We start from the raw sequence: 23,456 nt of genomic DNA, 5'->3' as shown, positions 1-23,456 counted from the left end.
TTACAGCCGAAAAACTGCAGATTTTCATCGTCATTTCTCTGCTGTTGTTCCTACGCTTATTTCAAAGTGTTTTTTGAGTTCCTGGGGTCCCAATTAGTCTAGAAACGGTCATACAAATCAATTCGGAGACCAGAAATTTTCAGCTTCTAAATCGCAAAAAAAAGTAAGGCTAACCCCTTTGGATTTTTGACGAAAATTTCGACGATTTTGAAAAGTGCTGCAATCGATTCTGTGGGGCGCTATTCCGACGTAATTTTGCGAGAGAAATCGATTGAGCGCAGTCCCAATACGCTGCGAGCAGCGGATCAAAAGTTACAGCCGAAAAACTGAGGATTTCAATCGCTATTTTTGTGCTGTTAGCCCCACGAGTTTCCTTACACGAATTTAGAGTTCCTCGGGTTCGAATAGTTGAGAAAGGGTACCCCGTCTCGGTTCCGAGACAGAACACTTGGCTTGAACAAATAATAAGGCCAGACTCATAATCGCAATCAAAGAGCGGCCTACCCTCTCGGTTAGCTCAGAAACGTCTTTGGTTCGCATGTATTCCAATCACATGCAGCGGTGAATCCTAGTTTTCGTTCTCAAGGGACCACGGAGTAGGGTAGGACTTCATTCTACACCACTCATGCAAACATCGGAGCCTCCACACCTTCTCCTTCCTCAGTGGCTATTCCCTCCTATTTCCCTCGTGGAGGACGTGGAGGACGTGTCAAAGCGGCTGTACTTAGCAACGGTATCCATAGATACGAGTACATTCTAACTGACAACATCACAATAACGATTCGGGCTGTCAGTTTGGACGTGAACTCAAGTGCCTCGAGTTTTTTTTTCGTGTAATGTGAACGATCGCTTACTCAGAAGTTGAACAAGCAAAAAAAATATTTTTTTTCTCGGGAATGGGGTTCACAAAATAATTTCAGCATGAGTAACAGTAATTACTCAGAAGTACATTCATGGTATCAAATGTTTTCATTTATACAATAAGAATTTTAGTCTACACTCTATATTTTTACTGAAATTTATACTTATTAATCAATCTTCACCTCTCCATTCAGGTTCGAAAAGTCTGGAGTCATATCAAGTATACGAACACATCTTAGACAAAATTTGGTAATTGCTCTGAAAAACAACGCGTCTTCTCGTGAAATTAAGACAGACTTCAGATCAGCAAAGCAATATGTCTACGACATGTTAATTGCTGAATATTTGTTGAATTATAATTACTTTTACACGTTATCGGTATTTGCAAGTGAAACACCTCTACTAATTAACCTTCATCAACAAGCCGAAGCATACACTCAGAGCACTGAAAAGTGCAAGAAAAATAAGCTACCTAATGACTACGTTTATCACACACTCCAAACTCTGGGAATAAGCCCTGAGAAATCTAATGGACAAGATATTCTGTCTTGTTACGCTGATGGTGATTCGCCACTGATTCTGTGCATTCTTAAATCTTTAATTCTATGTTTTTCCAATACAATGTTTGATAAAAATGAGGCGGCGAAAGTACATACCCATAACCGACAAATACAAACTGATCATACCATTCCAACTGAGTCTTTCGAAACAATTGCTCTGTTGGATGCAAAGAAAAAGTTGTTTCAACAAAAGGAACTTTTTACTACTCAGTTAAAGAATAAGGAATTCGAGTTAAGGGAACAGGCATTATCAATAGAACGACAATTAGCTACACTCAATGGAAAACTCCAACATGCGCAGGTATGTTAATTTTATTTTTCATCCATGATTCATAAAAATGATAATATTGTTATTTCATCACACTCTATCACTTATGTATTACAATATTCCATAGTCAAAAAGTAACATATTTTTTTTTTTTATCTTACTGACCTATCAAATACTGTTTTCATTATAAAAGTTAATTGATAACTCGACAATTTTAGAACCTTATGCAACTCGCGGATTCAAAAGAAAATCGTCTGGCACAAGAGAAATTGAAAAATGAACAAAGACTGGCGAGCAGAGAACTAGAGTTGTCGGTAAAAGAAAAGCTACTTTCTCAAGAAGCTGACAGGTTTGTTACTCAAGTATTTGAATCAATAAGTACAAACCGCATTGATAAAAATACGATTAACTCTTGACAATTTTTCAGGTTACAAAAAGAACGAGTTAGTTATAGAACGTTTGAAGGAGACATGAAAAAGCTGCAGGAAGAATTAATTAAAGTTCGAAATGAAATTCCTGCTGAATCTGCGAATTTTAGTACAATAAAAAAAGATGGGTGTGTACAAACAGGTATTTCCGTTAGCTCGTCAAACACAGAAGAAGTGCGTCTGCTTTGTGAAGAAAAACAAGAATTATCTAGTCTTATAAGAGAACAGCAGTCAAGAATCGAAGAATTAACGTTGCGCGTTGTTACATTGTCCAGACAATTAGAGGAGGCTGTATTATCAAGGCCTCCCGATAATAGAAATGTCAATGTGAATAATGGATTCAGCGAAAGTAGTTCAACCGAAGATATCTTGCAAGATGCAAAAATGCGACTTAGGCGACTAGAAGCAGAAAGTTTAAAAGCAGATCAATATTTTCAGAGCTGTATAACTACTTCTCCATAATAAATGAATTAATAATTAAATATTTAATATAGTATTTATAATTTGTTTTCACATACTGAATTCGTAAATCTACTTCTCCGAGTATTTACTTTTCTATTAAGAATTCGATTCTTATAGCTAGTATTGTATATTCTTTCAATAGCGTTCACAACAATCGCAAAACATTGCGCTTAATATGATAACAACAGGTGACTGAACAGGTGATGAAGAATGTTCAGTTAACTATAAGTAATGATACCGAAATTAAGAATATGTAAAGTTTGGAATATTTATTTTATTGTATAAAATTGAATATAAGCGTAATATACAAATTATTCACTATGCTTCTTTATTGTTTCCGAAATCTATCTTAATTACATACAACATTCAAACATATGATATAAAATGTAAGTCAAACTTCTTCCATTGATCTACATCACCTCCGTTTCGGATCTGAACTTCGCCTGGTAAAAATAGGTTAAGGAATTACAGAATGAAGATAAAAATAGTGGAGTAGTTTAATTTTCTGAGAGCATTTCTTGGGCTTCCTTCACTGCTGCAATTTATCGGTAGTTTTTGGTAAAAATTTTTAAGCCAATACACAGATGCAGCACCAACAGATTCATTACTATACTCTCTTATTCATTCCACTTTCATTTTTATTAACACACTAAAACTGATAGAAAAGGATATTGTTTATCTCGTGTTTCCCGACCTTCTCGTTCGTGAACTCGTTCCTTTGTGTATGGTGATTTTTCCTGAAATCATATTGGTTCTGAGTTTTTAGTATGGATAAATGTATTGAAAATGACTTGTGTACTTGTTAGTATCACCTATATATTCTTTGTGGGCATTGTTATTGTCTTCCAACTCGTCTTTTCAATATACTTGATGCGGACGTCTTTAATAACTGAGGGGCCAAGCAGTTGATGTTAGATAAAGTAACACAAATCAAAACGTCAGAGGATTAAATCAAAATTGCATTCCAAACATCACCTTGTAACAGTTGAAACAAACTCAGAAATAATAACTTGAATAACAGTGTTAAAATGGGGTATAATGTTATTTATACTAAACCGGATTCATCGTCTCCATATATTCTGATACAAGGAATGATGAGGAAAAATTAATACTACTACTATGTACCCCCACCCAATAACAAAATTCAGACAACTTATTTAATCCAAACTCAAGACTGACCTTATTATAATGATGTTTTTCTCTGTGTTCTGGAACATCACCATTTTGATGCGTTCCCTTCGCTGAAACAGAGTTTAATTTCATACAAAATAGTGTGGTCATTACTAATTAAAATGTGTAACCGTCCTCAAACTTTCTATACACAATAAATGTGATGAATCACTGAAGTAATACGAGTTGAACGAACTGCTTATAAAAATAAAGGGAAAATCCATCAACAAATTGAATGTTTAGACTTACAATTAGATAAATCTTTCAGAACTTGGTCAAGATGTACATATGAGACATTATGAAAACGACAAAACAAAGTTTTAAATATAGGATGCAGGGACTGCCAAGTGCTTGCCACTATAAGAATTATGCAGTTACCTCTTTCGTCATCTTTCCTTCGTTTTTGTTCTGCAGGTACAATAGACTCTTCTGTTCGATCCTGAAATTAGATAGAAATGTTTTACAAATGCATCTATACATATGCCACTAAATTTTATTAATAACAGAGATAGCAGACGTACCCTTTTACGACCAAGTTTCCGTTCTCTGCGAAGTTCTTTCTCTTCGTCTGTTCGTATTTTTGTTTTCCCAGAACGTTCCTTCTTTTCAGCAGCTACTTCTGTTCTCCTATTCTCTTGTTTATTCTGCACCACCAAAATCAAAGAATAAGATACTGTAGATAATGACAAGATGTCAATGGTTGTTAAGGAGTAAATGATAGTAATTAACGTACTTTGGGAACATTTTCGACTTTCCTTCGTTTAGTATCTGAAACAAATAAAGTAACAGTATAATCAAACAATCGGACAGAATAATACCAATAATACCACGTACTTGTTTTGCAATACTTCTTTATGTTCGTAGGCTTCGTGTTTTTACAGATAACATATTTCACGTACCTCTCTCAGGTGCATCTTGCGATGGACCCGAACTACCGCTGCTATTAGACACACTCGAAAGATCACGATCCAAATTGTCAACAGCTCCACCATAATAATGTTCATCCTTAAACATGATATTCAATTAAGTACGATCAACAATTACGGAGATTCTAATACCAACTTCTGACATTCACTTCATTATCACGCAGCATATTCGTATAAATTTACAAAGTAGAACTCCTCCCATTACCTTGTAATATTTTCGTTCCTTTTTATCAGCCGTATCATCTGATTTTGGTTCCTCTTTTTTAATTGACTTCTCCCTTCCTTCTATCAGATCTTTACTTTCTTCTTTTTTACGGAGTTTTTCAGTAGTGTCACTATTCAAGAAAAGTGCAACTTAAAATCATATTTTTCAGAATAATATTTCCATTACCTAATTAAAATATGTTTCTTACTGATGGGCTTGCCCTGATATACTGCGTTTTTCACGTAATTCCTGTCCATCTTTTTCCGTGCGTGTGTCTCCATTATTAACTTCTTTAATTGCAACTCCATTACTAACTTTTTCCACCGTATCATCATTATTCGACTCGAGGTTTTTTCCAGCCTATGCAAATATCAATAACCATATAATTAACGAACTATATTGATAAGGATTGCAGGAGTATTAAGGTCTCAAGACATATGTAAGAAAACTTACTTCAACTTCGCACACGAGTGAGCAATAACGATACTGACCTTATCGCCAACGTGATGAAATTCCGATTCACGGATCATACTTGGAGTTTTTGCCTTCAATTGTCCACTGTATGATGTTGCTAACACATGCAAGTCTTGGCGCTGACCACGCTCCTCCTCACGTACTTTTTCAACTTTTCTTTCAAGTATTTGCGAGAGTTTTGCCAGAACGGGGAAATGTGGTAATATTTTGATAAGTATTATCAAGGAATTTCTTATTTGCACGTAATCTTTTGAATCAAGACAAACTACGATTGCCTGAGAACAAATAATCAGCATTAGCACTGCACAACTCAGAAACATGATTATGTATGCTCATGAACATTAGACCTATGACCAAACATACCTTTGTCTTGGTCTGAAATTTTGAAAGCATACCTTTGTTATTTTGTAATGCCACTTGTGACACACGTGTCTGTAATTTTCAAATCCAACCATGTTATTTGCTTCTGAGAACTGATTGCTGACACGAAATTTGGTTACAAAACCAGGGTAGTTACTACATTCCTGAAAGAATAATACATTTTAACCAAACATTAACCAAGATGACAGCCTTAATAATGTAGTTGGAAATATTTTTCTATTATACCTTATCGAAAAGAGCTTCTTCGGAATGCCATCGCATCACAGTCTCCAACATAGCACATAAAAATCTACCATATCGATTAGCTTCGTTTTCTGTACATGATGTTACCGAGTAAGTGATATCACAAAAGAGCTAAAATCAAAAGCTATTGGTCAAAATCCAAAATGGCTGAACTGTTAATGTAATAGAACATCACTAGTAAATTACTTACTCTATCATAGCAAAGAAGTGTGGAGAAATTCGCGGTTTTCAGAGAGTGAATAGTGTGTACAAATTTGGCACAGTACATAGCATCAACGGTTGTGAATGTGCAACGAGGAAACAAACATAACTGTAAAAATTGTGTGATTGTTTCGTTTTTAGCAGATTTAGCACTCCTTGATAAAAACCATGAGTCTTTTTCTTGCCTGAAAGCATTGCCAGTATTAACACAGGTTAATGAAGTTAGTCATATTAGAGAAAGTACTGCGACTTGAAACTCTCAAGAATAGAATCTTATTCACCTTAAATAGGCAAAAACTTTTCCAACGTGTTCTTCTTGTTTTTTCTTCTCATCCTGTAGTTTTTCAGTCAAGGTCGTGTAACGTTCTTGTTCCTTCTTACCCTTGCTCATGTTCTAGTAAAATTAATTGGTTAATAAAAATAAATAACAAATTTAACCAGCATAGAAGTCTATAGTGCTAACTTTGAAGTAACTAACCATATCTTTGGAATCAGCAGCCTGTAAAGCAAGCTGTTTGAGCTTGTTTATTTCTCTTTCATAGCTCTCAACAGGAACATACAAATCATACATTGTAAGTGACCAGAAGGTCACCAAGAACTGTGGTGAAATATCTTCCCATACTTTAAGTGGGTGTAATGGTCTGACAGAAAGAGCGACAGGAGCCATAACAGCTTGTGCTGCCTCAGCATACTTTGCCTGTTTCAATGCGCTTGACATTTTTTTATAATTAGGATCAGCTTTCCTAAGTGCATCGTACTTTATCTGTAAGCCACAGATTCTCAATTACATAAATATGTACAAAAAAAACTTGAGTTGTACTAGAACTTACATTAATGGCATGAGCGAACATTGGTCGTGCAAGAAAAAATGCAACATCAGAATGTATGTGATTATCTTGAAGCATGGAGTGTATCGACGGTAGCCTTTCTACATATTCGTCCACAGTCATAGTTGATCCAAGAAATGTGCCAAATTGAACGAGTGTATCTTGACACTGGTCATATAATTTACCTGTTGCATAAATGAGTGATTTGTGTTTAACTTTAAGGAAACTTCATCCAATCGTGTCAAATATTAATTGTTTGAATACACACCTACAAGCTTGAGGTGAGACTTGTCGGTCTCTCTGTATACAACACAGTGTTTTTGTTGGGCCATGAGTAGACAAAGAGCTACAGCTAAGTCATGTTCCGACAGTGCATCTTTCAAACGCTGTGATGATTTTTTTGTATTTCGAACCTGACTGAAATATCCAGCCTGGAAAAAATGTGATTAGGGTTATAACTAGTTTCACTTTTACCAAGCCACTGGGGTAAGCTAAAGCATGCATGTAATTACTTCATTTTTGAGAAGATCGCCGCCTGCCATTGCATCCAATTGTTCACGAGTCATTTCTTCGGCAGCTTCTATACCGGCCATTTTTTGCACAATTTCCTTTACGATTAACAGGTCTAAGCTGCAAGTAGGGACAGAAGAATGTATCTAGTTTGTGTTGTGCTCAACTGACGTTAGTAGTAGACTGTAGTCTAAAATAAAATAATCCCAATCCAGCGTATTACTGAATGCACAAAGTGAAACTGTCTACCTTTTCTGTGCCTTAAGTTGATTGGCCACATATTGTAGAAGTCCAGTAAGCTCAATATTGTATTTTTTGAAGATAGCTCCACAAAAAGAAGCCAGTGACTGTAGCCAGAGAGAAATGCTTGTACCGTCATGTTTAAATCTGTCCCTATCAGCTCCAGCTAAAGCTTCTACTAGGCAATAGCCAAGTATGTCGTACGAAATGTTTGTCAAATATTTAAGTGAATCCACGACAGGCCCTAAGGAGGATGCAATTGTTTTAATAATTAAGACGTTGAAGAATGTTTGTACATTATATTATTACTAAAATAAAATTCAGTCAGAATTGTTTGGCAGATATTATCTACTGTTACCTACCAATAAGGTTGTCGTACAATTGAATTTGTATCAGTACATAATCAAACAAAACTCCAGGAGAAGAATGGGTTAGCTTGCCAATAGATCTTCCTACTGGTTTTATGGTTTCTTTACTGACACGCTTCATTATTGACTTAATCTTTTTTTGAGCATCTGCTCTTTTTCTAAGCAATGCTGCATGTTGTAAAGGTGTATCATTTTTCCAACGTGCGTAAAGACAGTACCGGCTTTGGTAAGGGTAATATTTTAGTATATTCCAAATCTCTTCAGCTACGCAACAGTTGCAATCCATGAACGAAAGAGAAGGCAATAGTGCCACGTCCAAAACTGTTAGCACATCATAGTAAAGATTGTTTTCTTTGCTTATAGGTTGCTTATTTGAGTCCAATTCGCATTGCTTAATAGCAACGTGACACAGACGCATAATTTTGTACATCAAAATTGCATCATGATGTAAGTTAGGTCCGAGTGTTATTAGCATTGGCAGTAAACGATCGTGTATGTCTTCTAATTTATGAAAAGGCAGTGGAGCCAGAGGACTTTTCATTGGCGGTACTTTTCTACCCGGTAACTTTGGTGATATGATGCAGTATCTGGAAATTGATACTTTGAATAAATCATCGAAACTGTACTGAATGTTATTTTGGATAAAATGTATACTGTTGGCGGTATGTTATATTCTATACTGTGAATTTTCCTAGACGCGCAACGATCCGTGCACCTGATTCAGTGAATTGAAGTTACAGCTGATGTTCAGGTTGAACAGACCAAGTCCGCCACAGCCATCACATGCATTTTCAAAACAAATATTGCCTAAATCAGACATACAAATCGTTCCACGTCTAGAAAAACTCATAGTATAATTGAATTTATTATTTATATTTATTATTTATTATTCGCTAACATCTGATGGCTCAGGACAGTGCACAATGATCAACTGACGATACACCTGCCCTGTTCTGAGCCTTTAAATACTCTCGGATAAGGCAATTTCAAACAGCTGGAATTCGCAAAGCACAAATTTCCTATCAGAAGTAAAAACGTCTCAATTACAGATTTAGATGAAGAATACATTGGTAGCCTATGGCGTGATAGTTCCGGGTCACGCTTAGAATAATATCTTAGTGCCAATTCGCAAGCTGATTAACTTTAGTTTTGGGAAAAAGATCTATTCTGAAAGATCTTAACTCACTTTCTATAGGCTGGTTCGATGATTGACTGGATCATTCTGCAGAGTGCCAGTGCAATTGGTCGTTGATCAGTAAAGCAATGGTCTGGTAGTCGTTTAAATAAATTCTGTGCTATTTCCCATGCACCAACTTCTAATAATGCTTGACAAAGTCCAAACTTTTGATTGGTAATGTATTTATCCTGCCAAATAAATAATTATTGGACATCTGTACCTAGACTTTAAATTATACAAAAAAAGTTCAATATGATACTTAGTACAATAAATGATACAAACCTGTACAACATCTTTTTCTTCAGGAACTTCCTCTTTATCTTTAGTGGATATAACGCTCATTTTTCTAACATATTCTTTAGCTTGTTTCATTGCCAATTCATGATCCTTAATTATATCCTTGTCGTCTGGCACAAGCCAGGGTAAAATATCATCCAGTTTGATAACATGATGCTGCAGCATTAATGCTGTAACTTTCTGTAAAGAAAATGGGGTTGCTGCTGTTGTAGACCGATATTTAAAGCCTAGAACTTCGCAAAGTACTTGCTGATCACTCATGTAAGAACGAATGAGAGGAATAAATAAACTGTCGTCATCTGGCCGATTCTCAAATGTTTCCAGCAAAATATCAAGTACTCTATTAGGATCAAGATTGAAATAGCCTGAAATCAATATCAATATATTAATTTAAAGTTACACGCTTGGGGCTATAATAGGAGCGAATAAGTTTTATCTCAAGTTTATCAAGTTTTTTTTCATCGTTGCGACATCTTGGACAAGAAATAACTTCTTAATGGAAGTCAAATACTCAGTGCATATATCATACCAATGAGAGACTTGACGATCTCCAAGGTAGATGCAACTTCATTTTCTTGATATTCTTGATTTAATTCAACAATCAGTTTAGAATATCCTTCGCTCTCTTCACGAAACAAATTGAATTTTCGTTGTTTGTAGCTGAAATAATAAATTGATCTTATAGATTACTGCAAGCAGGTGGTAAGAATTTGAGGTAAGACAAAATTTGTGTATACTAAATCCAGTGAGATGTAACAGATGATTTTCTTCACAAAAAATCATACGTACTAGAGTTTGGTTTTAACTTTGATGAACTTAGTTTGAAAATTGCGATTCTTCAACGTCCCAACATCTTGAAGAGTATCTATTTCCAGACGCTCTTTCAGAATTCTATCTGTGAGAAACTAAAAAACAGAAATACTGATTAATATGTCACACTAAGGAAGTGATCTACATTCTTCTTTACTGCTTGCAATTAAGTATTACCTTTTCCGATTCTTTAACGATGTAATACAAATTGTTTCTGTCCTCATTATGCGCTTCAGCATCGATTAGTGTAAATATATCCACAACAGCTGATGGAATCGCACCATCAATATTCTGTAAAAAAAAATATATAATTTAACAATGATTCGGGTAACTGTATGATCATTAAAGTTCGCAAAGACAGATTCACAGTAGTGAGCTTATTTTTTATGTACAGTGTCTAAGCTTGAATTGAAACATCGATAGTTTTGAGATATGTGAGCTGCAAGGGCAACGAATTCATCTCACTTACCATAAGTTCACCAAGTGTCGCAACTACACTATCCTTTTTTACGTTTCCTCGGATCCCATTTGATATCAATTGGTATAAACCTCTTCTCCATTCTGAAATTATTGAAAGCATAAAGACAACGGTTGATTTCAGGTTATTTTGCAGAAAACGTAAGCATACAATCTGACTTTGTCTGGTGACTGAAACTATCACTTGCATCATGCATTTAGTACAACAGTCAGCTGCCCAGGGTACAAATAGAAAAGTTCAAACAAATACAAAATTATGTGACAGGTGATTGAAAACAAAATTCAGAGAAAGTTTCCTGCTAAAGAATAAGGTTGCTTGGAGATAAAGGATAAAGCCAAAAAGATGATGCCAAAGACAAAGTGAGGTGGTAGAAGTGACGTAAATTGGATATTGAAATACATAAATACCTGTTGTGTTCCCTTCCTTATATTTTTGCTTGATTAACTTGAGGCTGCAAACAGTTGGTAATTGACATTAACTCTTGAGAAGAGCGAGAAACAGGAGAGATAAGTTGGGTGGTTGCAACCATCATTTCACAGAGAAGGCAGGTAGGTATCAATTCAATATTAATCAAATGCGAGCGCGGCGCAATTTTGATAATCACTTACAAATCATTTTTTCCATGCTTATCCCATGATTTCCATAACTCGGAATTCCATATTTTACCAGCCATTTTAATATTAATTATACGAATTTTAGCTTACAAACATTAGTATCAACATCGCAGGTTAACGGAGACCATTTTACAGGCTCGCGTGTGCGTTCATAAACTGGTTGAAAAGTAGCCCAGGGCATCATATGCCATTCTTCGAAAAACAAAATCCCTAGATGCTTGCTAGTGAAACAGCTGAAATTCTTGTAGTTTTCACTACATTTACACAATACTTTTACTCTATTCTTTACTATATTCATGTTGCAGCGGTTGTTAATTATTTTTATAAATATCTAAGATTAGATACATTGTATGACAAATTAATAGCAAAATTTCCCCAGCGGATAAAAATGTAATATTTGTCCAATTTTCCCGGCCTCCAGTGAAGAAATATGTCCTCCTCCAAGGAAATCCTTGATTGTTTTCGGAACACAAGCGGTTAGTGGCTCTTTTGAGTACTTCCATTTTATCGGAGAGGTAATGAGAAATTTGTTGAAAATAAAATCTGAAAACATCGGCGATTGTGTTGAATAATAATTAATACCGGCAGTGCCAAGTGCTTCTCAATACCCCATTAAATATATATTCAGTAATATTGTAGCTTGAAAATTGGATTATTCTGTGATCTTACTAGAGCACACGAGGTTAACCACTTTTTCGTTGTTTACATGGTTAGGTATAAGATGGCGAAATCCACGGGCGAAAAGAAGGGAAAAAGCGCGATGAATGAGGTCGTGACACGTGAATACACGGTCAATCTCCACAAACGATTGCATGGCGTCGGTTTCAAGAAACGGGCACCTCGAGCCATCAAGGAAATAAGGAAGTTCGCCGAAAAACAAATGGGCACACCTGACGTTAGGATCGACACACGTCTTAACAAGCAGCTGTGGTCCAAGGGAATCAGGTATACAGACTGAACACACACAATTGTCAGTTAATCTCCGGTTCGCACGTTACCCATTAAATAGATTCCTGAAAACGTAGCATGTCAAACGCATCGATAAGCTAATCCTACTGTGTAATGGTACGTGCACCACTTCTAATACTGCGAGCATCGCATTATGGTCTGCTGGCTGCTGCAAGTAATCGATAAGGTTGCAGCCTGTAAGATATAACAGCAAATGTGAATAAGTTTGTTTGTCTAGTCGAATCACTTTATAGGATAATGATTCTTTTTTTTATCGGAAATTAATACGCCCAGATAGCCTCATGTTGATTGACTGTCTCAAAAGGTTCAGGAGACCCTTCGTAATTGATTCATGAACTGCAGTTGTGTCCTGGTTGATTTTAGATGGCAGTCTTTCACATTCTATCTAAATATAATTACAATTGCTTCACAGTCTAGTTACTGAACTCCTTGACATTGTAGTATTGAAACAAATGCTGTTGTAGTACCTGTGTTCAAATTGTATTAAACATTTTTCATTCTTGTTTTCAGAAATGTCCCCTTCCGTGTTCGAGTACGTCTTAGCAGGAGAAGGAACGACGATGAAGACTCTGCAAACAAATTGTACACACTAGTTACATACATCCCTGTTGCCACCTTCAAGGGACTCCAGACAGAAAATGTGGATGCTAGTCAAGAATAATTTATTCTTGAGCAATAAATAATTTTGGCTAATATCAACACAGTTTTTGTTCATATATTGTTGCCCTGTCCTTGATACTATGATCCCATCCTTTTCTTTCAAAGTGTTCGGAATTATCATTGATTATTCGATCTTTTTAATCACCTACTTTTTAGCAATCACAATCTGGTCAAGTTATTATTTACTTGAGGCAATTTTGAAGTCATATCGATAAACTACTGATAATTGGAACTACATTTCGATTGATTAATAAGAGAACTGACAACTTCAAAACTATTGGACAATCTAGATATTAACAAGATTGGTTGCTTTATCTGTCAACCTGAGAAAAGCTCAGCTGTGTTACTATAATTCGAAATATCGATTATTAGGGTGAGGTTATGTTTGCATGAAATGTTTATATAACAGTCAAAATTTTACTCACAAGAAAGGTTTCCCAGGTCGATCTCTCCAATTTTATTTCTGTTTTAATATGTTACAGTAGACTAAAAACTAAGCGACAGGTATTTTTCTTTATACGTCATTAAACATTTTAAGGGGGTGAAACCACCTTCCAAAGAAAGGCATGTCAAGGGGTGATTTGACAGTTTCACTCAGAAGACATAATAACTTTTAACCAATCCAACCGGAAAAATTTTCTCGTAACGAGAAATGAAAAATGTAATTCTCTCCATTAAAAAAAAAAAAAAAAAATTGCTCCTTGGCATGCCTTACCTTGGAGGCTCGTTTCACCCCCTTAAAGTGTTTGACGGCAGATAAAAAAATACGTGTCTTTTAGTATTAGTCTACTATAACATATTTCGAAATGCTTGCGAAATATAATGCCAAATAATATTAGATTGTGATTTATATTCTCAAATAAGAGTAACAACACAAACTTATGAAAATCCATATAATACTCGCTCCCGTCTTAGCTTCGTTTTCCGCAAGAAATACAAATAATGACTATGAGCGACCAATTATTATTCGTTTGTAACACATCAGACTAGTTCTTGAATTCAATGTACCGGGTGCACGTAAAAAATATTGAATATTAATACGAATGTAGCCTGATATTGATTTCACGTACGTCGGTTAATAGTGATCTGTTAATAAACGAGCCCTATTGGCTATACTTCTACATTTTATTCCATTAAATGCGTTTGACGTATAACGAGTCGAGCATAGCCTGAAGACCGATTATCTAAACATTTCTTTCATTTCTCAGACACGTTGGATGTTCTCTTCGCTACGTTTCAAATCTGATTACGATTCGTAACTGTTCTACTAGTTGAAATTTTAACGTGGAAAGTCGATTGTTCAGATTGTATGAATTATCGGAGGAAAAATCGGGTGACTATCTTTAATTAATCCAAGGCTTATGTTCAACTCTGTTCTCATCGACGTTTGAATTCTGCTGAAGAGCTAGAAAACAGTCTACCGATATCTCCTATTTTAAGATACGAAGGCATAATACGCGGAACGTGCAAAGTTTTGGAAAGGAAATTTCCGCGCCCCTGACGTCATCCAACTCGCAGCTTGTGCTTATGTCTATGAAACATAATGAAGAAAAATAAAAATGTGTAAAACGAGGGACAAGAAAATTCTTTCAAATATAAATTTTACGCATAATTTAAAACGTATCGCTCGACGAGGATCGCTGGGAATTATTCGCAATGAAAAATGTTTCGCGCCTTTTTAGGCAAAGATTTAAGGGGGAAAAAGCGCATGCGGCCTCCTGTGATTTTTATAGCCTCCAATCAATCTGCAGAATTTTGCAGCTCGTGTGAGCGACGAACGCCTACCAATGTCGTCGCGGAGACCAACAAAGTAAAAAATATCCCTCGACCCACTCAACTGATGCTCACCAACCTTGCCTCTGATTTTGACTGCCGAATTCTCTACGTTATTACAAGTTGACCGACGACTACGAAGATAGCTATCGCAAAACCCCGATGTTATGTTGTTTAACTATATACGCTGTAGATGTGAAAATAAATAAATAAAGAAGATTGTTAGAATTCATAGGAAATAATTTCTTTTTTTACACACACACTGCAAAATTCTTATGCATACAGTATATGTCGCCGGAGATTTCAAAATTAGAAACCAATTTGCGGCTTTGATCGTCAATTCAAGTAATTCCAAAACGGGTCAATTTGTCACTTAGGAGAAAGTCAGCTGTATTTTTTTCCACGTGTTTTCTCTGCTGGTCTATCTTTTTTTTTATACGTATACTTGATAAAATTTAGACAAAATACAAACTCAAAACTACATCACAGCATTATACACACGCCATAAATTCATTTATTCAAGTTTAAACTTGCCTTGGCAGCGCGACAGCAAGTCGTAAGAACTACAACTTGCATGAATATAAATCTCAGCAAACAATTACAAAGTAGAAGACTGTTAGATGGTTTTCTAATGTTGAAGCTGAACGCGAGTATTTCGTAAAAGAGAAAATATATAGTATATGATTATGTGGAAATTAGTCTACGTATAATATTGTCATAGGAGAATTGATTGCAACAACTGTCACATTTGTTATATTAATAGAAATGAATAAAACCTTGACTAGCAGATGGAAGTGCGGTTCCTCGTTATAATTACGACTTCTCAGTGTATTCTCTGAGAGTACTTGTACACTAAAGGTTGTGCAGAAGGGACCGTCCTTCTACGACACCCTTGAGAGTCAACTGAATTCTGTGTCGGAAAGAAAAGATATCACATAAATTAGTACAAGGTCACACTTTGTGTAGTTGATAAATTCTCCTGGCCCATTTCGTATCTAGGTTTGAGCTAGGGCATGGATTATGACATTTTTCTATTTTTTGCCACCTCGCTGGTTCTACTCACCAACATTAACCAACCACTATTCGTGTAAACTATTATTCTTCTTACTCGACGTACGACATTCTTCGCCCATGTTTCACGCGTCGTAGAATAGGCATCGAATTTTTAGTTTTCCGTTCAATCGTTATATCGCTTTCCTCGTTCTATAATTACATTGATTCTTGTAGATGTAGATGTAAAAATGTTTCAAAGAAAACAATAGCCGTACAGCAACGGCTGGAAGGATGTAAGCTGTGAATGTTGAAAATTCCTAGCACCGCGGAGACTTGCGACCAGTATTGAAAGCGTAAAAATGTCATAAAACCTTTCGGTATCTTGGAGAATATTATATAGCGACTGGTATATACCTATAATTATAATCGGGGCCCCGCAGATGCGGGGTATATTTAAACCTGAGTCAACTGCCGAGTTATTCCAGAAGTAAATATTTCTCGTATAATTAAACTAAACGGGGTATTGCATAATTGTGCATATTACGTATGCACATTGGCATCAACTCCTAAATGTCGATTAGTTTTACCGTCTAGCGTAAACAAAGGATTACCCTAGTTTCACGAATTTACCCTTCAGCCGTTGTCAAGAGTTTTAAAACTCCATTACACTCGCCACTCTTTACGGGGTGCACGTAGCGTAATGAGTTGAATAATAATAATGATAACAAACACCACCAAAACAACAACAACAACAACAACAACAACAACATCAACCTGCCCCATATCGCGGCATTCCTATTTAAAGAACTAGGACTGTAATTTGGAGCATGCCGCGTTTGTGATCTTCTCGCAATTTAATTTTATTTTGTTTCCATTTATACTCAGATTCGCGTGTAAGTTACACTCGTACTTTGCTAATGTAGGTACAACGCTGGCTGGATACGATCTATATTTATTATATGTATACCGAGATGGCGTCGGTATTTAGCAAATCATCAACGAGTTGTTATACCCAAATGAATAATGTGCTAATATTAGAATCGAAAATTGTGGAAACAGTGAGCTTACGCGGAGTTGGAGAGACGAAAGCGTGGGCAGGATTCGTTGCGTTGCGCTGCGTTGCGATGGGGTATAAGAACAGTTGGCGAACGTCCTCGACACTTCAGTCCTCTGCAGAAAGCAAGTCAAGATGGCTCTAGAACGTCAAGTCCGCGCCAAGGTATACGCATTACGAGATTTCGTCGACATCCGTGCTACATTCACCGGAAATAAAGAATATCATTCTGATTGAAAAAGCATCAATTCTTTTATTTTTAAATCAATTTCGTTTCTCACTCCTTTCTTTCAATCAGACGACTCTCATTACACGTATATACTGTGATGCAATTTATTCTCACACTTATCGTCGTTGTAACAGCTCGCAGGAAAACGCGACCCCGAACAGGAGAGAGAGGCCAAGGAATGGATCGAGTCCATCCTTGGAAAGAAAATCTTCGCCACCGAGGCCTACGAAGATGTTCTCCGTGACGGACAAGTCCTCTGCCAGCTGATGAACAAGCTGAAGCCTGGTTCCATCCCCAAGATCAACACCACCGGTGGACAATTCAAAATGATGGAGAACATCAACGTGTGAGTATAATTATACGAAATTAGATCGAATATCGGGAGCAAATCGTTGCACAATTGAACACCTTTAGTTTCGAATTACTCTAAATCATTTTTCTCGCTCAAAAATTATTACGGGGTTATTATAATTGATTCGTCGTGTTTGCAGTTTCCAAAAAGCTCTGAAAGAATACGGAGTGGCAGACGTCGACGTTTTCCAGACAGTCGATCTTTGGGAGAAGAAGGACATCTCCCAAGTGACCACAACTCTCTTCGCTCTTGGTCGACAGGTGAGTTAACTATTCATTATTCGCTACATCGATTCGCTGCTGGGTTAACCGGAATTTTTCCTTACGAAAATTCTGCAAACGTTTTGATTCCTGGAATCGCGAATCCCGCCCTCGAACTGGCGTGTCTACCTTCGTTATAGTTTTGCCTTTCTGCGCATCAGCCATTTTACAAATCACCGAAAATATCTTTGCTATTCCATTCTGGTCCAGGCAACGAGCGAAGCCTTCACGCCCCACTTTCGTCACTCTGTTCTTAATTCGCAACATCAACTAGATATTATGTAATCTTTAGTTTACATTGTACGTAACTTTTTTTATTTCCATAATAGAATTGTATATAATATACATGAAAATCGTGAACTATGGTAAAACCTGCGAATAGACAATATATTTACCGTGAAAATTCAGAAGTGTCAAATTTGATCGCACTATTTGATTTAGCGTGAGACAAATCGAGTAATCGTCTTGAAATTAGTTTTATTCTCCAAACAACACATAAATAGTCAGAATCACGTGTAAACAATTTGAACAGAACTTGAAAAAATTTTATCGCATTTTTTCTGTAATCGACGAAAAATTATTTCCAATTCTAAATTGGCCGATACAATATCTCATATCGAAATCAAAATCCTAGTAGAGACATTATTTTTTACTTCGTTGTGACAAGTGACGACCGAATCTTTTAAATTCGCGATAATTTTCTGGAATCCTTAGCTCAATAATCGTTCCGAGCTTTCTAAAAACTATTGCGACCGATAAAGTTTGCTGCCGAATAAACCGGCAGATAAACATTTTACAACTCGATGCGAAGAAAACGATAAATTATTCCGAGTTTGAGCTTTTTATAGGTGAAAAATTTATGCGATGTGATATAAAACATCCGGTAGTTACACGCTCAATTCTTTGATACACAAATTTCATACCTATGATTATTTTTTCAATCTTTTTTACGCAGACATACAGACATCCGGAATGGACCGGACCTTACCTGGGACCCAAGCCCTCCGAAGAATGCAAGCGCGACTTCTCCGAGGAGACCCTTCGTGCAGGACAAGGAGTCATCGGTCTTCAGGCTGGTTCCAACAAGGGTGCCACCCAGGCTGGTCAGAGCCTTGGAGCAACCCGCAAAATCCTCCTGGGAAAGTAGACAGTCGATCGTAATAAACGTACGTGAAAAATGAATCAACCATCAAGAACAAGAACAACGACAACAACGACGATATCGACAACCATATATCTGCAGAGATGCCTTCTCCCAGTCGGCACAAACTTAAATTTATATTTTGTATGTATATATATTATATATATTATATATTTATTTATTTTAATTTTTGTAACTGAAAAATAATATAACGGTATTATTTACACATTATTCGAAAGTTTTCCACAATGATAATTGTCTTTATAACTAGACAGGTAAATTATTAATAAAATCAGCCAAACTTTCGTTCGTATTCACTCACCCTTTGTTATTTACTACAGCCAATCACCGCAATTTGTTCCTTTTAGTGCGTATATGCGTGTGTAGATTGACCCAGCGAACTTTCAAGGATTTTTGAATGATCGTTATAAATATCTCGTTGTGACACCATCAATCGAAAGTCAAATCTAGTCTCAAAATGTGTAATAATTCATTCGAGACTTAAACACAAGCATGCTTGTTATAGGATTATAGGATTATTCGGAGAACGTTCGCAATTCAATGATTATCATTTTACATTCAGACAAAATTGAATAACCCAATTACCGCGCGTGTCTTATGATCGAATTAAATCCAAGACACGAACGAGGGAGTGACTGTCATCCTTGAAATTTGATAGGTACGTGTAATTTTCGCTTTAACAAAGCACAAAATTTTGCGCACAATTTTCCCAAATACGTACATATAAGGTAGGTGCGCATGGATTTTACGTACGTCTAGGTATGCGTTGGATGGAAATACATTCATCGACGAGAGTTTCGTCAGACTCCAATAATATCTGTGCGAACGTGAGACTTTCCAACAGTTAGGGTATAACACAACCACAGCCAACCCCCCCTTCAAACACCGCGAACTTTTCACACCGTTTATAAATAAGTATTATAACTGTTCATACTTATATTGGTTAAGGGATGAAACAGCAGAATCGTTACACATATGTTTACACTATTTATCATAGATATTATATTCATATTTATCAGCAGTAGTTGGGAATGATAATTGACTTTGAAAACCGTTGATAATCGTCTTGGCAGCCTTGAAAATTCGATGTATTTTAATCGTCTTCCCCTACCTATCCAAAATTCTGAAGAGTGATGCAGGACCTCCGTCATCGACTAGTTTTACATATTTTCAAATGCCTGTGATTCAAGGTCTGGTGTAAATATAGTTATTCGAATATTTGATATCATCTCCGATGGCTTATCGGATTTCACGTTAGTTTTGCATCTTGTTCCAGATTTTTTTCTCGGTCAATTTTATTTACTTCATCGTTAATACTTGGCTGAATTTATTTATTTTTTTCTCTCGCCGTTACATAATTCCGGGATTTCCACCAAGCTTGCGCTGCAGGATTACACGGACGGATGTGATGCGGATTGTATAATAAGCTCTGCGGGATAAAATACACCCCGCAGATATACGTGTAGGCTGATTATTTATTGCCCGTATAGTTAGGTACACAGTGAATCAGTTTTATTTCGGATTTTATAAATAGTTCCTCTTGCCAAATATTTATAGGGGGATACACGGAATTACCGAATAATGTTGTAACGAAATAATTACGAAGGCAGCTGAAATTACATCACCTTATATCGGCACGAAAAACTTGCCGAAGCAGCCGAAGTTATTCGACAACTGATGGACGTGATTGTACAATTTTCTTTTCGAAAATCAGTCCGGGGACTCGGATTGCATATTTAATAGAAATAACCATTCACACCGGAAACTGGAGTGGCGTAGACACAATTATTTAAACATTATATAGCGAATAAATCTGCAGGTCAGATATCGAGGACATTTTCAGGGAGTTTTGAAAATTCAATTCCGCGGTTAAAGAAGTAATTCTAAACGTAATTGAACGTCCGCTTTTCTCGATGTATAAATCGCGGTGAAAAATGTCCTTGCTTTCGAAAATACACGCAGAAATAAATCATGTACCAAAGCGTCCGTTAGCGCATCGTGCACGAATGTGTGGTCGGTGTCGCATACATCAGCTGGCTCAGTGCATCTCTGAGTGTTCCAAAAAATCGAGACGTAATTCATGTGATCTAAAAGCAAACTAATCGTAAGACCAGTATGAAAAACGTTATAACTCTATGGTATGGCCATTTAGATACTCGTAGTGTAAAGTAGTTAAACTGAGCTGAACAAGCCTCTGAGCTGTTTAAAAGTAGATAAAAGTAGGTATACGAACAAAAACACATCGGAGATGACGTTGAACGGAGTATTTTATTGCATTTTTTACCACCACGATTAATAGTGGCGAAAGATTTCCAAGTTGAAAGAAATATAACATTAACAGCTGATGAATATATTTGTTCAGGCATAGACGTGACGCGTCGTGAACTTTCGTACAGCGATTACGAACTGCGTATGAATAATGTACATTAATGAGAGTTGCGATAAACCCTGAAGTACCACATTAGAGTTTACTCTAGAAAACAGACAAAACGAATTTCTCGTATCTATAGAACCAGTATTGCAAAACGTATAATAGAATCCATGGGTCGCAGTAGCTATACACTTGACCCCAGCAGAATTTATATCGCAATCATTATTGAACGTCGAGTATCTGCAATAAATTGCACGCATCAACAGGATACGGATGTGAAATTTTATTCATTGCTTTCTCGTAAGATAATTTCAAGAATTGATAGTACGGAAATTGACTGAACAGTAAAATAGAAAAACCAGCGTTCTTTCTCATATTCTTGAGCGTCACCTAGACGTACAGATTATATTTTGGCAGGACAGGATCATTAATTAAGTTCAAATGGAAGAACACCGCGTGCCATAAACGTGGGTTACACGTATACGAATATACTATACCTACACCCAATTCTCTTCTTTATTTGTTTAACAGAAATTCTATTTCTCCTCAAGATTATTGTTCCATAAATAAATTCGCTCACACATATTAGCAATCTTGGGTACGTAGGCAAATCAGACGAATATACGTGGATGTGAGCTTCAAGGTGGCAACGGAATTAGGGTGGCCTGCAAGTTTGTCAAATGGAGTGAAAAAGGCAGCGAGTGATAACAGCTAAACGATCGTCTCGGTCGAACGGGATCAGAGATCGGCCTCGTGGCATTGTTTCACCGGGAGTTCGGCGATGCTTTTATCCCGCGTAACACTTGGCTCGATCCTCGACTTCCTCCTCCCGATTCCCCTTAATTCAATCGTCGAATTCGCCGCGATATACGCTCTGCATTATATCGCACTCTTGATGTACGTACGTGGGATAAAAGCTCAGAATGCTTTATCCGAAAAACTGTGGGAAAAACTCTATTCAAAAAGCTCTGCTGTGTCCCTGCGAAGGCGACTCGTCGAGTGTCGAGCTTTTCCTACAGCCAGAAACAATGGGGTTCCTCTTGACAACGCGGCTGCACAGCGCGGGCGTATCAGCTCAAGGAGAGGGAAGGAAGAGAATATACCGACGACGTGAATTTATACTGGTGGGAGAAAAGCCGACCAATCGAAAGACGCGAAGGGGCAAAACAAATAAAGTGCAGCCGGACGCACGGATGCACTATACATATAGTTATACGTGTATGCGCGAGGTCGACGATCTTTGCTAATTTTAGCAAATCTTTTTAATTTCGTTACACGGACCTGCGTCCAAAGCTTCTGCAGTAGGTATACGTATATGCCTACATACGAAACGCATATTCATATACACGCCACTCATTTATCAACCGAATCAAACTTACGTGATTTCCATTTATTTTCATTGCTCAAGATCGCGTTATTTATTCTATACGGTAGGTGTATATATAGATATATATATACAGTCCACCAATGCTAAATTCCAAGGCGTTACATAATTATTTGACATTTTTTCTTGGGGGAAAGATTAAAAAATAAAAAAAGAAAGAAGGAAAAGAAAAAAAATTATCATTTCATTTCAATTCATTTTCAGAAACTTGCCCGAATCGTATCACAAGGAAAACTGCGCTCTCTCATTTTCATGAGGCGTTTTGACTGTTGAATACCTGGAGTTATCTGGATTAGAAAGCGAACGTTGAAGCAACGGCTGTGATAATCTGGCGCGTTTCAATTAGTAGAATTAGATGATTAAGAGGTGGACGGAAGGTAGAGACAGGAGCTGAGAAGAAAAATTTTGTTTACGCAAATATAACAGAGCCCATCTGTCCGGTGATATTCTTTCCTGCGAGTGACTCATTGACCGAAGATACCCGCGTTTATGTATATGCGTACTGAGTGTGCTTCACTGAGATATTGCCAAAATCCACCAAATTTATTTTTGACTCAACACCATCTGCACCTTCGGCTACCGCGCTGTTACCGGAATGTCTTATGCCTCTTATGTAGCGTAAGGTCTATACCATTTATTTTACGCCCGCGTAACGAGCACGATTCTCGCAGGTAATTTCTGCAGCACGCGTAGATGAAAGGTGGAAGATTTCGCTTCACGGATCTATCGGATCCCCGTGATCCACGGAG

The 23,456-nt window shown here is 36.9% G+C and overlaps 4 protein-coding genes and 1 long non-coding RNA gene across 8 annotated transcripts; 3 read left to right on the top strand and 2 right to left on the bottom strand.

The window, feature by feature from the left end:
* The first annotated feature begins 802 nt into the window (after positions 1 to 802).
* Positions 803 to 2,599, top strand: LOC124412138. The gene is made up of 4 exons (XM_046891778.1): positions 803 to 956; positions 1,056 to 1,722; positions 1,908 to 2,038; positions 2,117 to 2,599. Exons 1-4 carry the CDS (start codon positions 922 to 924, stop codon positions 2,577 to 2,579), a joined length of 1,296 nt encoding a protein of 431 aa, XP_046747734.1. The 5' UTR covers positions 803 to 921; the 3' UTR covers positions 2,580 to 2,599.
* A 285-nt stretch (positions 2,600 to 2,884) lies between these two features.
* LOC124412135 (THO complex subunit 2) lies at positions 2,885 to 11,653 on the bottom strand. 4 transcript variants are annotated; one of them, XR_006929768.1, is made up of 29 exons: positions 11,495 to 11,653; positions 11,294 to 11,337; positions 10,878 to 10,969; positions 10,586 to 10,699; positions 10,388 to 10,503; positions 10,128 to 10,258; positions 9,584 to 9,963; positions 9,311 to 9,489; positions 8,119 to 8,711; positions 7,766 to 8,000; positions 7,519 to 7,636; positions 7,275 to 7,437; positions 7,010 to 7,191; positions 6,658 to 6,942; positions 6,461 to 6,573; positions 6,169 to 6,364; positions 5,961 to 6,089; positions 5,750 to 5,878; positions 5,372 to 5,629; positions 5,089 to 5,240; positions 4,881 to 5,010; positions 4,649 to 4,754; positions 4,483 to 4,517; positions 4,271 to 4,393; positions 4,128 to 4,188; positions 3,759 to 3,820; positions 3,392 to 3,468; positions 3,252 to 3,316; positions 2,885 to 3,025 (listed from the first exon to the last, which is right to left on the bottom strand). XR_006929768.1 is itself a non-coding variant. In XM_046891775.1 (28 exons), the coding sequence occupies exons 1-28, from the start codon at positions 11,557 to 11,559 to the stop codon at positions 2,990 to 2,992; spliced, it is 4,311 nt and encodes a 1,436-aa protein (XP_046747731.1). In that variant the 5' UTR covers positions 11,560 to 11,653; the 3' UTR covers positions 2,885 to 2,989. The 4 variants fall into 4 exon arrangements, 3 of the variants coding, with proteins under 3 accessions (XP_046747731.1, XP_046747732.1, XP_046747733.1); XM_046891775.1 differs by lacking the exon at positions 3,392 to 3,468 and having other exon boundaries at positions 2,885 to 3,044; XM_046891776.1 differs by lacking the exon at positions 3,392 to 3,468.
* Positions 11,654 to 11,876: 223 nt separating this feature from the next.
* On the top strand, positions 11,877 to 13,164 carry LOC124412139 (60S ribosomal protein L31). The gene is made up of 3 exons (XM_046891779.1): positions 11,877 to 12,015; positions 12,215 to 12,445; positions 12,980 to 13,164. Exons 2-3 carry the CDS (start codon positions 12,222 to 12,224, stop codon positions 13,128 to 13,130), a joined length of 375 nt encoding a protein of 124 aa, XP_046747735.1. The 5' UTR covers positions 11,877 to 12,015; positions 12,215 to 12,221; the 3' UTR covers positions 13,131 to 13,164.
* Positions 13,165 to 14,515: 1,351 nt separating this feature from the next.
* Positions 14,516 to 21,437, bottom strand: LOC124412697. The gene is made up of 3 exons (XR_006929812.1): positions 21,425 to 21,437; positions 18,682 to 18,684; positions 14,516 to 14,660 (listed from the first exon to the last, which is right to left on the bottom strand). It is a non-coding gene; the product is annotated as an uncharacterized LOC124412697 (long non-coding RNA).
* On the top strand, positions 16,956 to 19,244 carry LOC124412693 (muscle-specific protein 20). Its single transcript, XM_046892788.1, has 4 exons — positions 16,956 to 17,114; positions 17,313 to 17,524; positions 17,670 to 17,790; positions 18,746 to 19,244. The coding sequence occupies exons 1-4, from the start codon at positions 17,085 to 17,087 to the stop codon at positions 18,935 to 18,937; spliced, it is 555 nt and encodes a 184-aa protein (XP_046748744.1). The 5' UTR covers positions 16,956 to 17,084; the 3' UTR covers positions 18,938 to 19,244.
* Positions 21,438 to 23,456: the final 2,019 nt, after the last annotated feature.

Source organism: Diprion similis, chromosome 11, assembly GCF_021155765.1.
Source record: "Diprion similis isolate iyDipSimi1 chromosome 11, iyDipSimi1.1, whole genome shotgun sequence".
Lineage (NCBI taxonomy): Eukaryota > Metazoa > Arthropoda > Insecta > Hymenoptera > Diprionidae > Diprion > Diprion similis.
The sequence above is the reverse complement of the archived record's forward strand: the minus strand, read 5'-3'. Positions and strand labels throughout refer to the sequence as shown.